Source organism: Pagrus pagrus, assembly GCF_965226575.1.
Source record: "Pagrus pagrus genome assembly, chromosome: 3".
NCBI lineage: Eukaryota > Metazoa > Chordata > Actinopteri > Spariformes > Sparidae > Pagrus > Pagrus pagrus.
The window spans coordinates 25,665,551-25,681,661 of NC_140187.1; the positions used below are offsets into that span (position 1 = coordinate 25,665,551).

The 16,111-nt window shown below is 41.5% G+C and overlaps 1 protein-coding gene across 1 annotated transcript in view; it reads right to left on the reverse strand.

The window, feature by feature from the left end:
- Positions 1-350: 350 nt before the first annotated feature.
- suclg2 (succinate-CoA ligase GDP-forming subunit beta) overlaps positions 351-16,111 on the reverse strand; it is a 100,776-nt gene continuing 85,015 nt past the window's right edge. The window contains exons 10-11 of the mRNA XM_084348223.1: positions 10,808-10,928; positions 351-1,414 (exon numbers count right to left, since the gene is read on the reverse strand). Of these exons, the coding sequence (XP_084204349.1) occupies positions 1,302-1,414; positions 10,808-10,928 (234 nt within the window). The 3' untranslated portion in view covers positions 351-1,301. The remainder of the gene's footprint in view (positions 1,415-10,807; positions 10,929-16,111) is intronic.

Here is a 16,111-nt window from a genome sequence, read left to right on the forward strand (position 1 = left end):
GAAGGATCAAAACTTGGCAAAATGCATGCTTGATGTTGGCAAAGTCGACGTGAATTATTTTGAACAAGCGGCTGCTGTACTGTATATTGAAAGGTTATATTAAGTCTGGACTATGCGTTTCTGTGTGGGCTGGTGAAGACTAGAAGGCTTGCAACCGTACAAACTGCTGAGGTCCTGCTTCCCCCGACTGACATAACGTTTATCCAACAAAATAAGGAAAAAAAAACGACCACCAGAACCAGTACAATGACTGAATTTCTGTTTCCAAATCTGCTTTCCTTTCATCTACTTCTGTCTTTTCCCCCCATGATATTTTAATGTAAAGTGAGCCAACAAACAACACAGTCATCTCGAAATATTTGTTTTTAATCTCTCAAATTATATACACAGTTTTCACACTGTATTCAAGATTTTCTGTCAATATACATTCACGATTATAAAAAATTCTAAATACAATTTCATATCTGATTTTCTTTTCTGAGCACCTCTCTGTACGAAACTACTGCTGGGATAGTTTACAAAACGCCTTCATGAAATAGGCAGATTTAAGCAGTTGACACACCGAGCACTTAACAAATAAGACACGATGTACAAAATTCACAGCGCGGGTTCCTCACACACCTCATTTGAGACACAGATAAGGCAATGGATGGATTCACGGATTTGGACCAACTTGGATCAAGTCATTAAGAAATCGAGGCCGATTGATCCAAAGTTAACTGCTTGCCTTTTGTTTTTAAGCCAAGTGCCATCAAATGATTTCACAACTCATGAAAAGGCTTTTTTTCAGTCATATTTTGCCTTTAAGTACTTAAAGCAAAGGCTGAAAGTGGAAAGAGAGAATGTCTCTCTTAACTATTTCCTACAAATGCCACAAAATGGAAAGTGGAATGCACAAAGTGTTGGTTCTTCATCCAATTTCACCAGAGCTTCATCATAGTCCATGACAAAATTATGTTGACTTTCATAATGTCAATTAATAACAAGCCTGAGAGTGATTTACCCCAATTAATATGTATTTAATAGAGAAGAAATAATCTGAAAGCTAATTTTCACAGGGGAGGTGAGTGTAAGTGTTAAATATTGCAGTGATACAGCACCTCAAACATTGATATTCAGTAAGTAATGGGAAGTGTAACTTGGAAGCTAGTGTTAAAAATAAAAAATGAAGGCCTTGGAGAGCAAAGGCTTGAAGTCGTGGAGGTCTGTAAAAAAGAAAAAGGCAGACGGTGCTGATCTGAGGCTGATATAAACGTTGGTGACGGGCGGACCGAGTGCAGTCGGTTTACACTGAGAGTTTTCTATTTCTTGATGGCGGCCACTGCTTTCTTGGCGGCGTCATCCAGGTTGTCCGCTGCTGTGATGGGCAGCCCGCTCTCGGCCAGAATCCTCTTGGCCTCGTGGACGTTGGTCCCTGGCAGACACAGGAAAACACTGTTACAACAGGTACACAGAAAAATGACAAAAACCGGCTTAACAAGGTTGAACCTGAGCTGCCATCTGCACCGATGTAAAAACCACGCTGTGTGAAAGACGAAGAGTTCCTTTGGAGGAATCGCTGCACATGAAGACAGATGGATGGAGTTATGGGTGAACGGCGGCAAATTCAGCCGCTGATCCGAAAGCGGCTTGGTCTCTGAGCAAAGTCTGCGAGGCAAGAGGGCAATTTGTGTGTGTGTGTGTGCGTGCTTTTGTGCATGTGTGCTCCTCCTGACTGCAGCGAGGTCAGGAGCAGCAGGTGCTAGGTGATACGGTGGCGTCCATGCCCCGGTAGACCCTCAACCAACCAGAGAGAGAGACACCCGGAGACACTCTGCACGGCCCCGGGGCTCCACACGCTGAGCTGGCTGCCTCCCAGCGCTGCATGCGGAGCAGCCAAACACCAGCCTGACATGGCTGTCACAACACAGGGCAGGGGGGCGCCGCGGTGGACGGAAGGACACGGAGAGGGAGAGGACGGAGGTGGAGCGAGGGAGCGAAGAAGCGCGTGAGAGAGAGAAAAAGGTCAAACGAAGCAGAATCACCCGCGCTGCTAAAACAACAAAAGGCAGCCGTTTATGTGGCATTTACTGATTTCACACATGAAGAGGTGATGGCAAAGAAGAGACTGTTTACACCAGTGTGTCTCGTGAGGTTTCAACTAGTCTTTTTTTGGTTACTTTCTTATTCCTGTTCTTATTCTTATTTTGTTTTAATTTAATAGCTAATAATGTTTTTTTTTTCTGAAATTACTTTGCCGTCTTTATGCTTCTGCAACACCTGAATTTTCCCACAGGAGAACAATAAAGACTCTTTTTAAATAATGACTACATCATACACCACTGAAGACGTCAAACAGCACTGTGTAATCTGATTACTTTGTGCAAGACCTATCACTTTAACCACTTTTCTTTATGCATAAAAAATTATGCAATTGCTGGGGCGACCCGGTAGCTCAGTTGGTAGAGCACGTGCCACATGCTCAGAGAAACCGCAGCGGTCCAGAGTTCAAACCTGACCCGGGCCCTTTGCTGCATTTCTGCCCCCCTCTCTCTCATCCCATTTCCTGTCAACTCTCTAAGCTGTTCTGTCCAATAAAGCCACGAAAAAAGGCCCAAATGTAATAATAAATAAGGTGATGCTGCACTGGGTCATAACATAAATGTACAGGTGTACTACTATAGTTTTGGGGGAGAAATTTTAATCAGAAGAAGAAAAATCTCAATTTCATTGATTGATTTTAATGCCTAAACAAAGTAAATATACAAACTCTCTTCATTTTCATGACTGACTCAACTGAATAAACAACCTGACCTTAAAGGACAACACAGTTTCATACTGTTTCACTTTGTTTATATTTGGCGGACCCTGCCACCTTTGTATTTTCAAACAGTGTTCTGGGACGTTATTTTCCTCTGAGAACAGCTTGTTTATTCAGATATGGATCAAACACATATTTCTGACTTTGCATGATCACTTTATTAATAATATATAATTAATATGAATTAATTAATATATAATTAATTCAATATTAATTTTCTGAGTTCAAATTTCTTCATAGTGCCCCTTTAATTTTGAAGTAATTTATAAGCAAAAATAAATTAATTAATAAAATGAAAATAATCATTAGTTCCAGCTAAACACTCATGTACAGTATTTACTGTATGAGTGTACCAATGTACTCTGAACAAAACGGTGATGTTAAATAAGTGGAGCTGCGTGTGTGTGTGTTTGTGCATGCTCAGACACTTACAGGTTGACCTTAGCTCTCTTGCTTGGCGTGTAATTAAGACCGCATGATATGTGAATTCTCCGGAGGCCCGGCCACCCTGATCAATAGACCTTTCATGAGGAATTCTATTACCAGCGCCACTTAACGCCTAATATTTCATCTCTTTAGTCCAGCCAGATAATAAGTCATTCCAAACACATTTCTGGAGGCTCGCACTCCAAACAATCAATTCCACAATGTAATTAATTAGAATAAGAGCAGGAAGAGGCCTTGCTCTGGCACGTAAACAGGGGGGATCGGGTGTCCCGTGTCATCTTGTGATCAAATAGCATAGATTTTTCTCTCTCTGTAAAGTCTCAACCGGCGAGCTGTCGCTCATACAGAGGAGAGGAAGGGAGAGGAGGGGGGGAGCAGTGCTGTATGCTTTACATTCAATAGGCTGACCTGTGTTAACTTCATTGGGATTGACGGATCCATATTATCATACTGACAGGCTTATCTGTCAGATGATTAAAACAAAGTTGCTGCACAACAAACTTGAAACAAAAGGAGATAAAACTGTGGGAGAAGCTGCCATATGTGCCCACAGCAAATACATAATGCAGGAGACACACTGAAAAGACAAATATGCTTATGGAAAGTGTATACAGCACGGAAACAACGCATGTGTTTTTGCTCATTTTTTTCACACCATAAATATTCATGAGAGGCAAAAGTGTGTGCGCACTGTTCAGACAATATCTGTCTATCCATGTTACGTGTGAGGGGGGGAATCACACATCTGTGGGTGTGAGAAATAAGAGGCATGCACTTCATGTATGTCTGAATATGTGTGTGTGTGTGTGTGTGTGTGTGTGTGTGTGTGTGTGTGTGAGGTGACTGCAGTTCCACTGTGAGCAGTAGGGAGCACTGATAGCTCACAGCAGCAGAGGCAAGGACAGAGCCCAGCTGGATACAGCACCACTAAAAGTGTGTGTGTGTGACGAATGTATGTGTGTAGAGTATGCCAAGTATATGAATGTGTTCACCTGCAGCCACTAGGTGCTGCCAGAGACCTACTCAGAGTCTGGACCAAGAGACATTCAGTATAAGGCACAATGAACGCACACACGAGGCAAACACACCGAGACAGACTCTAATTTTGAAAGATTTTAACAAGAAATTCCATTTGATTAACTCTGAAGAACGACATTAAAACGGAACAAAAGGAAAGATTTTTAATGTCCCATAGGAAGGAAATGATCACAATATATATTTAGGGTTTTATGGGCTTATTCATCAGTAGCAATGACTATTGGCAAATGGGATTTCTGGCTTTCAAACCTCAATTTAAATTCAATCCCAATCCACAGGGCCACCACTTTCTCCCACAACTCTGAGGCCTGCTCCAATCAGCTGATCAGCCTCACAACACCGCTCAGCCGCGAGTCTGTTCAAGCCAAGACAACAGAAGACGAGGCAGCGTTAAGTATTCCTCCATGTGATATATTGCCACTTCACAACACATTTCTGTTTGGATCTCCGCTCTAATTAGCGGGCTTACTTGGTGATTATTGTGAAAATGTCACTTTAATGTGTGAGTCAATTACAGGCCACCATATTTCACTGAGATAATAAGGCCTGGGGTGGTGCCAAACACTTCCGCCAGAGGAGTTCTGTTGATGCTGCCGTTCCTACATTTGTGACTAATTCTGTCCTAACAAGCTGAGTTTCCTGAAGCTAAGATCTAATGTGAGGAGGAGACTCAGGCATAGAGAGGAACTCCATTGTTCTGATGGTAGACTATGTAGCTTGTCTTAGAAGAAATAACAGCATCTATATTATCCAGAGGAATAGCTGATGTCATACATAATAAGGTGTTGTTGCTACAGCCTTACCTGGTGTGGTATGACTAGTTGTGGCTAATGTTAACAAACTTTTAGTTAAATATTGTTCTTCAATCGACATTACTGCGTCAGTTTGCTGACTCTCTGACTCTTCTGTTCATCTAACTTTTAGTATTTACCATGGGCCTGATTCACAGCAGACATTCTGACTTGTCACAGTCGCGGAAGCAGGTGTTACTAATAACATTAACGATGGCTCAGTTCTATCCAAGTGTCCTCGTAAGCCACGACAGTGTGACAGTGAGCCAGCATGAACAATAACTAAGCCATTATTAATCTTATTATTTACACCTCTGCCTTTCCCACTCTGAAGTGTCACAAAGTCTTCATTGAAAAGGCTTTTTATCTCGTCACTTTTGGAGACTCTAGCCGGTGTTTGGAAAAAGTTCAATAAACATAATTTAAAAGGGCCACTATGGAGTTTTAGAGAAGACATTCAACTCAGAATATTAACATTTACAATATTATCTCTCATCTCATTGTCTTTCCGCTATGTCCCTATTGGGGTCGCAGGATGTTGCCGCTTTTATCCCCCCTTTCGGGGGGTTGCGGGGCTACTGGGGCCAAATCCAGCTCTCACAGGGCGAAGGCCAGGGTACACCCCTGGATGAGACGCCAATTCATCCAGGGCCCTCTGATGGCAGAGGCTGCCTTGCAAGGTGCCAACTGCGCATCAGTTGGCTATTTACAATATTACAATATTTAATAATATTGGCTATTTACAATATTAGTGAGGTAATAATACGAACTAAGAAAACATTTTTTTCCCCCCAAAACTGAATAAACAAGCTGTTCTCAGAGGAAAATAAGGTCCCAGAACACTGTTTGAAGCTAGAAAGGTGGCAGGGTCTGCCACAAATAAACAAAGTAAAACAGAATTGAATTGTGTTGTCGTTTAAGGTCAGTTTGTTTATTTATTTATATACCCCAAAACTACATAGTGCACCCTTTAACGTTTTACCAAAAAGTAAATGAACTCTTCTAATTTCTGTTTCCTTTTTGGCCAATTTAAATGTGCATAATTATAAATAATTAGAATAAAACATTTTTTTTCTTATTTTGTTGAACAGTGACTAAGTAAAGCTTATCTGAAACAGATGGAGGAGAATCAGATGCATCTGAAATGTTTGCTGAGAATCTTTTGGCAGATATTCTGGACTGATAAACTATGTGCAGTTGGAAAAAAAAAAAAAAAAAGCCCAAATAGTTAATAATATCACTGAATATTAAAGCAACATTATGTAGAAATGAGCATTTTGTGCAATTAGAGTGCCCCCCCACAGTTTCTGAGTGTAACATCACTGTTGTAAACATAAATCCCAGGTCTGTAACAATGTGTCAGACGTAATGTAGGTGCTAACTACAAACAAAACTCATGACATTATCACAATGTCATGTGTTGAAAACTTGTGTGTTGAAGTAAACATGTATGTAACGCTGTGATCCTTCCCTCTCACTGAAGTTACATAGTGCAGAAACAAGTGTTGGCGGAGTGGCTGAGACAGAGACACCACTCACCCTATTACAAAACACTGTACCATCAACATGATTTTGACACAGACATTAGAAGGTAAAAAAGTTGCATAACGTTGCTTTAAAGAACAGAGATACTAAACGGTATCCTTAGAATTTTTGTCACTGCAAGCACAACAGAAAATACAAGCGTCTTGGTGTCTTGTTACGCCTAGTTACCTTGGATTACTGGTGTAAAAACATTTTTCTTTCATCACTGGATGTCATCATATTTGTTCTGACTTTGACTGTTAATCCTCATAATAATCAGTGGCAACAGTGCAAGTTTTCCCTTCGCAGCCAGAAATGGATGAGCCCTGCTCCTCCCTCCTTATCCTGCGTGTCAAACATCAAATGCTTCTCATTTGGACGCCGAGCGAGATACTCCTGAACAGTGCAGACTCCTTTCCTTTGATGTGCTCGCCAGTCATTAATCAAAGTTCTCATGTCTCGTGTGTTGTCTAGACTCTTGTTTGAGAGAAACACTCTCTGTAGCCAAGTATACTAGATCCACAGAGCATCTCTGACAGGCTGATAAAGAGCCTTATTGTATTAACAAATAAAATCACTGTTTTCAGTTTTTGTGCAGCAGTCATGCTCATAAACTATTCAATTCTTGTCTGGTGCTTTTTAGAGACAAAGACAAGAAAATAATGAAATATTGGTTATTGTTTAATATTCACATCTAAGCATTTCTTAATGTAGATTTAAAAGGCTAAACAAAAAGGTCAGATCAGAGTCAAAACAAGCCTGAATGTGCATATTTATGTATATCTGTTTGTGTGTGTAGCTGCAGCAGATGGTTATTTAAGCTATAATGATGCTGTCAGGACTGAAAAGGCCATCTGAAGCGCACTATAGGACCTCGCATCTCTTTTTAATTAAATGGGAGAAAAATGGCCAGATCTCCTTTTGAGGAGAAAACAGCCTCCACTGTTTGACAGACAGTTGGGGAATGGCTCTGTAAATCAATAGGCCGGGGAACAGAGTTAAGCGAATGCAGTCACCTTTATCCACGGACTCTAAGGGCTATTTAAGGGGAATTTTTTCCATAGTGGTAGACAGCATCCTCACAGAGCAATATGTCTATGTTCACACTGTGGCCAAAGGGGGCAGTACAGTACTTCCTCAGGTATCTCTTCCTATCAGTACCTTAAATATTAGTGTTTCTCCATGTGCGTTCTGTGCTGAATCTGTAGCTTTAATTTTCAGTGTATGAACACAAGTGCTGAATCTGTATCCAACAGACTGTCTGAGATTTAGTTAGACTCTCAATCAGCCCACAATAAACACTTCATGCAACCCTAATCAACTAATTCCACTATCAGCATCTAGACCACATGGTCCTTCTCCTCCACATATGGGAATATTAAACTCTCCACCAATGAAATCAACCCAGGCCTTTAAAAAGAGCCTTCCCAATTAAAAGTGTGCCAGTTAATCCATTCTGATCCTGCTGAAGAGCGCTGGGCCGTTCTCACTGCCCTGCGGTCAGCCTAGCAAGCTGAGCTGATTGATTCTGAACCAATCTTCTCCACAAGGCTGCAGCCCAGGACGTAATGACCCACAGCTAAAGCTTGGATTAGGCCCCGGCCAGCAAAACGTGGTTGGACCAACCACCAGCAGTGACCTTCTGGACTCAGCTCGGTTTGTGAGTCAGGTTGAATTACATGGCCTAGTATGAGAAATGTGCAGGGACTAATTGAGGGTCTGTTTTTCACTGCCAATCCGGTCGCTTCTGTGGCAGTTCAGCAGTTATGGAGAAACTCTTCAGCCAATCAGTTGGCAACATGAGGACGGATAGTTGACAGAAATTACACACAAAATTATGACGTTGATATGATACTTGTCTAAATGTCTCAATACGACACTGAAATGATACTACGGCAAAAACCTGAAACATTGGGAAAAGTAATGGAACAATGTACCGTATTGCATGATCGATCATGATACTTATTTATTAATACGAAAAACTACAGAAAATGTAAATACCATTGGTTGACTATGATTACAATTACCAGTACTATTTGACAATAAATTGATAACTACCTCCTCTTCCTTTTGTCCGTTGGTTGGTTTGTCATCAGGATTACACCAAACTACTCAACGGATGTCCATGAAACTTGGATGGCTGCGAGTACAAAAGGGGACTGCTGGGCCATGGCGGAGGTTTGCACCCTACTGAGTGCCATTCTAGTTTATAACTGGTGTTGTTGATCTGCATACTTGTGAAAGTCTGATTTAGCAGCTTCTAAGTTATAGTAAGTTTACTTCTTCAGTGGGAGCCTTGTGTTAACATATAGAAATCTATGCCATTCATACGTTAGCTAAAGCTAAAGCAATTAAACATTATTGCCCTTAGTTGTCGGTGGCAGATTGGCATATCTATCAGCAAGATGCTTAGCCAGTTCGGATGTGTTGGCTCCCTTGGTCTGCTTGGGTTTCAACCATCTTTTACAGACAGGCTTTGTGATGTCCGTGAGCTAACCTTTACTGCGCTTGTGTTAGTGAAGTAATGCCATATTTTGCTCCATGTGTCTGACTGTCAACAAGCGGTGGACAGATGGCAAGAGGACTCATACTTGCAGCTACGTCTAATATGAGACGTGCATATGAAAGAAATTGTGGTAAAGTACTGTTTCTAATGGCAGGGTATTGTGATACCTCTCTAGTGTCAGTTCACTGTGTAACACTAAAAACAGTTGCATATTTTGCACCTTGAGCTTTTCCGACTGGTACCGGTGTTTAACTACGTGTGTAATTGTAATCGCTGGGATTTGGGTGTAAGCCACACATCTTTCCTTGTTTTGGTCCAGGTGCAAAGACAAACGGAGGCACTAATATTACACACCTGCACAAAATCTGCTTGTGTTTAGTGAGGAAATAGTGAAAACAATGTCACAGAATTTTTAGGGATGGTGTTCATTATTCTGATCTGTCTGATGTTTGCTACATCTATCTATCTGTGTGTGTGTGTGTGTGTGTGTGTGTGTGTGTGTGTGTGTGTGTTTGTGTTTGTGTTTACAGGCCTCATTTGAATGCGAATAAAAACCTTTAGGTGATAATATAACAACTCAACTTTCCACACCTAGTACACAGTTGGGTTCTAGAAACCGCTTCCACACCCTGACCTACAAACCACATTAGCAGAGTGTGTGAGGATGCACACACACACACACACACACACACCTAGCACGCGCAAGCACGTACACGCGCGCACGCACACGCACACACACACACACACACACACACACACACACACACACACACACACAGACACACACACACACACACACACACACACACACACACACACACACACACCCTCCCTGCTCTGGACACACCACTCAGCAGGATCTTGACAATTAAGCTAACCACCATCTGGCCCCGCGCCTCCGGGAGTCACTGCTGCCATCCCACACACACGCACACACACAACTGAATAGGTTCCATTAGCATATACAGGTGAAAGGTGAGCCAATCAGTGCCGTCTCTGCTGTTATTCTGGCTGGCGCTAATGACGGGTGCGGCAAAATGTGACACGTATGAGAAATGCACTGCTGCTCTTACTGGGACACTGGGCCGCAATGAAGACGGATAGGCTCCAGAGAGAACAGCAGCAATAATACAATGGGTCCAAAGTTTAAAACAATGGGCTCTAAATCCTGCTGCACTCCACCAAAGCTGTTATATATACAGTTGTCATTAGAAAACAGTAAATAAATACATTTAAAGTTAGATACAACTAACTATATTATCAGTGATTATTATCCCAGGTTTACTAGCTAATTTCATGGAAGTCGATGCTAAATGTCACATGTGTTATGGCTATGTGGCTAGCTGTCACAGTGATAATGAGCTGTAGTATAGAAAAGACCCATTTCAAATTAAAGCTTGATTTGCTCTTTACATGACACGAATGCTGACGTTAGAGATGCTCTTGATCAGCCTAAAGATGCACATCATGTCGAGGCAAACAGCTCGAGTGACAAGTGCTGGAGGTGTGAATTTGGTTTCATATTGTAGCTTTGAGGCCAGTGTCATTAACAGCATCATGAAATCCTCATTAAGGTCAAGTGCTTTCAACCGAGGCCAGATGGAGATCAATGGTCCACGCTTCTGAGGGGGCGACACAAATTTTGTATTGTGCGAGTGTCAGTGGGGACCAGCTTGTACAAGCATGTGTGCACATTCTCACCTTCCAGCCTGACCACCAGCGGCACCTTCAGCTCCAGCTCTCGACAGGCCTTGGTGATGCCGTTGGCGATGATGGCACAGTTGACGATCCCGCCAAAGATGTTGACCAGGATGGCTTCAACCTGTGAAGGAAGACAATGAATAAATGATTGAATCCAGCAGCGGGGGAGACACCTGTGATCAAAAATCATCCATCTGTGTGTCACAGCGGGACAGTAGCACTGAAAGTGAGAGCACTGTATTAGCAATGAGCACTGAAATTCACGTGGAAAACTAATTTTGCCGAAATCTAAGTACAAAGTGTTCTCACAGGGTCCAGTACGGCTGGTAACACTCTTCACCACTTCAGTGCAAACCTAATTCCTTCAAGTTTGAAATCTACTTAGACATACAACATTTAGTAGAGCAGCCTCACTCCCAACTTTGTGTACAGTAGGTCGTGCACCCACAGGCAATGCACCCCGAGGCTATACAATATAAAGCTATATATCATTGAGAGGGCAGCACCAGCATGTGAAAGAGGCAAAACTGGAGGCAATAATGAGACAAATGGACAAACAACATAAGCTACACACCTGGCTGCTTTTCTAACTAATGCGGCAGAGCAATTGATCATTTTAGCCTTTAAAACTGATTTACATACCATGTGTGGTAAAAAAAACACGGCTAGTATAAAAATAAAATAGCATCAAGTTCACCCACACAGACAGCGGTCAGCAGATCCAGTAGTCAGTTCCCATCCCATCCTGACCTTGTAAATAAAATTCTACTGGTATCACTCCCAAATTTTAAGACGTCCTTGGCTTTGACAATTCCATGTTTTCCTCGAGGCTTTTAAGAACAAACATGCAAGTTTGAACACACTAAGTTGTGCCAAACAATCCTGCTGTCTTTACTATGTTCACTTCAGCTGTCTTGCAGTTTCTTTGCAAAATATATCTCCAGCTATCTCAGAGAATGAGCACGAAACTGATACCACTAAGTAGTGAAGCAAGGCAGCTAGTGTGTGTGTGTGTGTGTGTGTGTGTGTGTGTGTGTGTGTGTGTGTGCGTGCGTGCGTGTGTGTGTGAGAGTGCGATTACACTAACAATCTAGCACTTGGTAATTACCCTGGCTAGCTCAGTGGAAAAGTAGACTGAGAGCACACAGGATTAATCCTCCATGTTTGTTTATAATCACTGCTAATCTGTTAGCGCCGATTTGGATGAGCAGCTTGTGGGTGTGTGAGTGCGTGTGTGTGTGTGTGCCTGTTGTGAATGTGTATGTTTTTATGTTTTCAGTGTGTGGTAATGATGTTTATAGGGAGAGAAGATCAAGGACTTGGATAGCTATCAGAGCGACAGCCATGGCATTGTCCTCTCCGTGCTATCCAAATGAGCATCTCCTTATAAACAGCAGAAAATGACACAAGACCAGGAGAGAGCTCCAAAACAAACACAAACGTAGGCAGTAGCATAAAGACTCCGACGCCATGCGAAGAAATTGAGCAAGCTGTTAGGTCAACACGGTGTACTGTTTCAAACTGATTAAGTAGATCACACAGGGATGTGACCAGGAATGCAAAAAAACAAAGGAAAAGGCAAGCAAGCATTAACCTCCGACTGCAAATGAACATGACTCAGTTGTTTACCTTTAAAACAAAGAGAAACAAAATGAATCATGACCTCTTGATTACATATGTACAGCAGGTCTTATCCATTTCGTACGACTTTGTTGTAGTTCATTTAAACGAGGTAAGAGTAATTTGGTCAGCGGGTTCATATTGCGTACCATGTTCCAACAGAGCACATGACCCGAGGGACGAGGACAGGTGGACATTTACATCATTGATGCTTGGTGCTCACATGCAGAGTTGATTGACAGTGTCTACCTCATGTCAAACTTTTAATGTGAAGATGCCAACCATATTATCATCACCATCTTGTTACGGCTGTTCACATTCAACCAGACGCAAATTCAAACAATGCACGGCAGGAATGTTCCTGGATTTATATTTGTTCATGTGTATATAAATTACTTTTAATTATGTTCTATGTTTGTGTGAAGAAACTATGAACTTTGTTACGCAACCATGTGGTGTATAATGACAAGCACAGCTTAGCACCTTGAACCTTGATATCGTCACTATGGTTACTTGCACTTTCATATACAGTATGGTCTGTGCTCATTCAGACTTACGATAAAACTTTAAACAAAATGATGTTTGAAGTGTTCTGACACACGATTTGAACAAACCCGTATCAGCCAATCAGACTCATTATTTGGAAGATGCAATCTCTATCTCAAAAATAAGTATTTTGTATTAGTGTCAATATCCATACTTGTGATTAAGGAAAACCCTCAGTGGGGGTAGCTGACTGAAGTTTATTCATTCAAGTTCATAAAAGCTTGTCCTGTAAATAGTTCTCTTACTCCTGGGATCAAAAACATGGATCCTACCTCATAACTTCCTACCATTTTCATATTCCACGTCCAAAGTTCGGAACACAGGCCTTCTGTAAAAAAATCCGACATCAACGGGGTTATTCTTTTAGTCTTAAGAAAGCTTTCGAAAGCGCCAATGAAGATGTTATACAACTTCTCTCACAGGATGAGTATCACTCCTTGTGATAAGCACACTCATCTCCCTGTGTGTTAAAGTGCCCCTTTAATGTAAAGTGGCTATCATATTAAAGAGCACAAGGCAAGCTTAAATGGATCCATGGTGTTAATTTCTGTTTCTTGGACTGGTGCAACACGACTAATGGGAGCCTGCTTCCAATACACATTCACCACACACATTCACCGCACGTGTACGTGCAGGTGTTGACTGGAAAACTCAGCAGGCATGAATGTGTATCATCACATCTTCCAGGTGCACAGCCAGATGCACTTACAGTACAGACACACACTTGTAGAGTTCTACTACACATAAAGATACATTAATTTGCTTTTTATAGAGAACCAGCATATCAGTAACAGCCTATTGAAGGACAGGCCTGAATGTAAATGTGTGAAGAGTGGCAGACGGTGAAAGAACTGGATGAGTTTAGCAGCAACAGAAAGAGGTGTGAAATGATACCGGCTTGTTGGTTCTCAAACCTCAGCCGTATATTGAACGGTTCCTCTGACAGCCTGTTAGGCACGATCCGCAGTTCACAGAGTGTATGTTTGTGTGTGTGTATGTGTGTGCGTTCTCTGCTGCCTAAGGGCACATGTGTGAATGTGTGTTTCCCCACTGGCTTGTGCAGATGTGGCCTACAGCAGTGGCTCGAGGTCAACATTGACAAAGCCACTATGAATTTGTACACAGCCACTTTAAAATGAATGAAGGACAGATTCAGATCTGGAGCTTGAATATTATAAATCCCAAGGCTTGAGTCTGTAAGTACAGTACATCTTTAGGCCTAAATACAGTGGAAATTGCTTACAGTAACCACAGTTACAGTAGTCAACATCTTATATGGATCAAAAAGTTTGGGACAGAATCACAGTAATATTTTCCTGTTTAGGTAATTAGCTTGTAGTCATCAAACAGTCTGCTTCCACAACATATAGTCTCCTCGAAGCTTATGACAAACTAAAACGAGCCAACAACATGCAGCAGCGACACTTGGTCTTCCTAAGGCTACCTTGTGTAGTCCATTAAACAATGAGAAACAATCATGTCTGCTTGTGAGAAAGACAGCAAAAGATGTGCACAGGTAAAGCACCTGTGGTTGAAGCCACCCTATTCAAGTAGGTTGATAATGCCCAGTCACCTAATGCTCCCTTCATCGCACCCTTGGTGAGGTAAAAGCTGTATTGTGTTTTGAAGCAGTCAATAAAATTCAGTGAAATAGCAAACATATTTTCAGTTCAGATGTCGGGGGACGCACCGATATATCGGCCAATGTTTGTCTTGTTGACAGCTATCAGCTTATCTGCAAATAGGAATGGCAGTGGCCGATGTTTCTCTGTTGTGTTACATCAATTTTGCACTGGCACTTTCATGAGCTGCTGGCTTGTGACACCCCTACTATCAGTTTGTAAGGCTATGCAAGTACAAAAAAATTATTTGTATTAGGTAGGTAGTTATCCAGTGCGCTATAAAAGGCTTTTGAAGCAGTTTGTACAAAAACAAAACTCAAAAAAGCGTTCAAATTGTGTTTTCATGTGAGAGAAGGTTATGTAAAAGATTTGTTCATAAATTTGTATGAACAAATTTGTGCTATTTCAAAGATACACTAATTAAGGGCCCAGATGACTTTTCGTGACGGTTCCATTATTTTCTTTTATAATAAAGACTTTGATTCCCTACCAGAAAAGGGGGAATAATTAACAACAAAATCAAGGTTTAAGTTTTATTTATTTATCATTTTACAACACTGGAGTTGCAAAAATAAACTGAGTTTGAATCCCTTCATGCTACTTCATAGAAAAACAAAAACAAAACTAACTATTTTATAGAGTGAACTGTGGAGGATGAATTAGGGACCAAATGAGCAACAAAAACAAAAAACCCATTTAGGGGGATCATCAATTTCCCAATCCGTGCATCTTTACAAATGCCAATTAGATTGTAGATTGTTATCTGCAAAAAATGGTTTGACCCAATATACCTGTAAGAGGTGTCCACTTTAGATTCAAATTACCTCGACTTGCAATAAACATGCAGGAACAAAGATCCTATGAAGCAAATATACTTGAATGACTGGATGTTAAGGGTGATTATAGCTGCATACAAAGTGCAGTGCATTACCACTGAAATGTATTTAATGTGACAGTGACATTAGTCTCATGCTCATCTTGGATAGTAGATGCTGAGGCACAGCAATACAGGACTCCACCCAATGATATCAATGTCTTTACATAATGGTGACTATACAACACAGGGTTCTGGGTGGGTAAGACTTTATACATTGTATCAGAGAGTTTGACTCAGTGTCTCACACTCACATGCACACGCACAGACACACACATACACAGCATGATCTGGCCCCCACTGGGGGGCAGCAGAGATTCAGATGCCTTTTTGCAGCCTCACGAGAGAAGGCTCTATTCTCACACTATCTGCAGCCCATTTTTCAACTCTGTCTCTATTGGGAAGAACCATATTTCTTCCATTCATGCGTCTACTATTGACACCCATGTATATTAATGATACATAAGACATGATTTATGTAGCTTGGCACAGAAGTAAATGCGGTTTATAAAAATATGGATGCAGCAAGGATTGAGTTGCACTTTTCGGGACTTTCCCTATAATCTCTCTGGTTTTGGTTCACAAGCAGATGTACAGCCTAAAGAACACTATGCTCCCCTGTTCTAACCTACGACCAAAAAT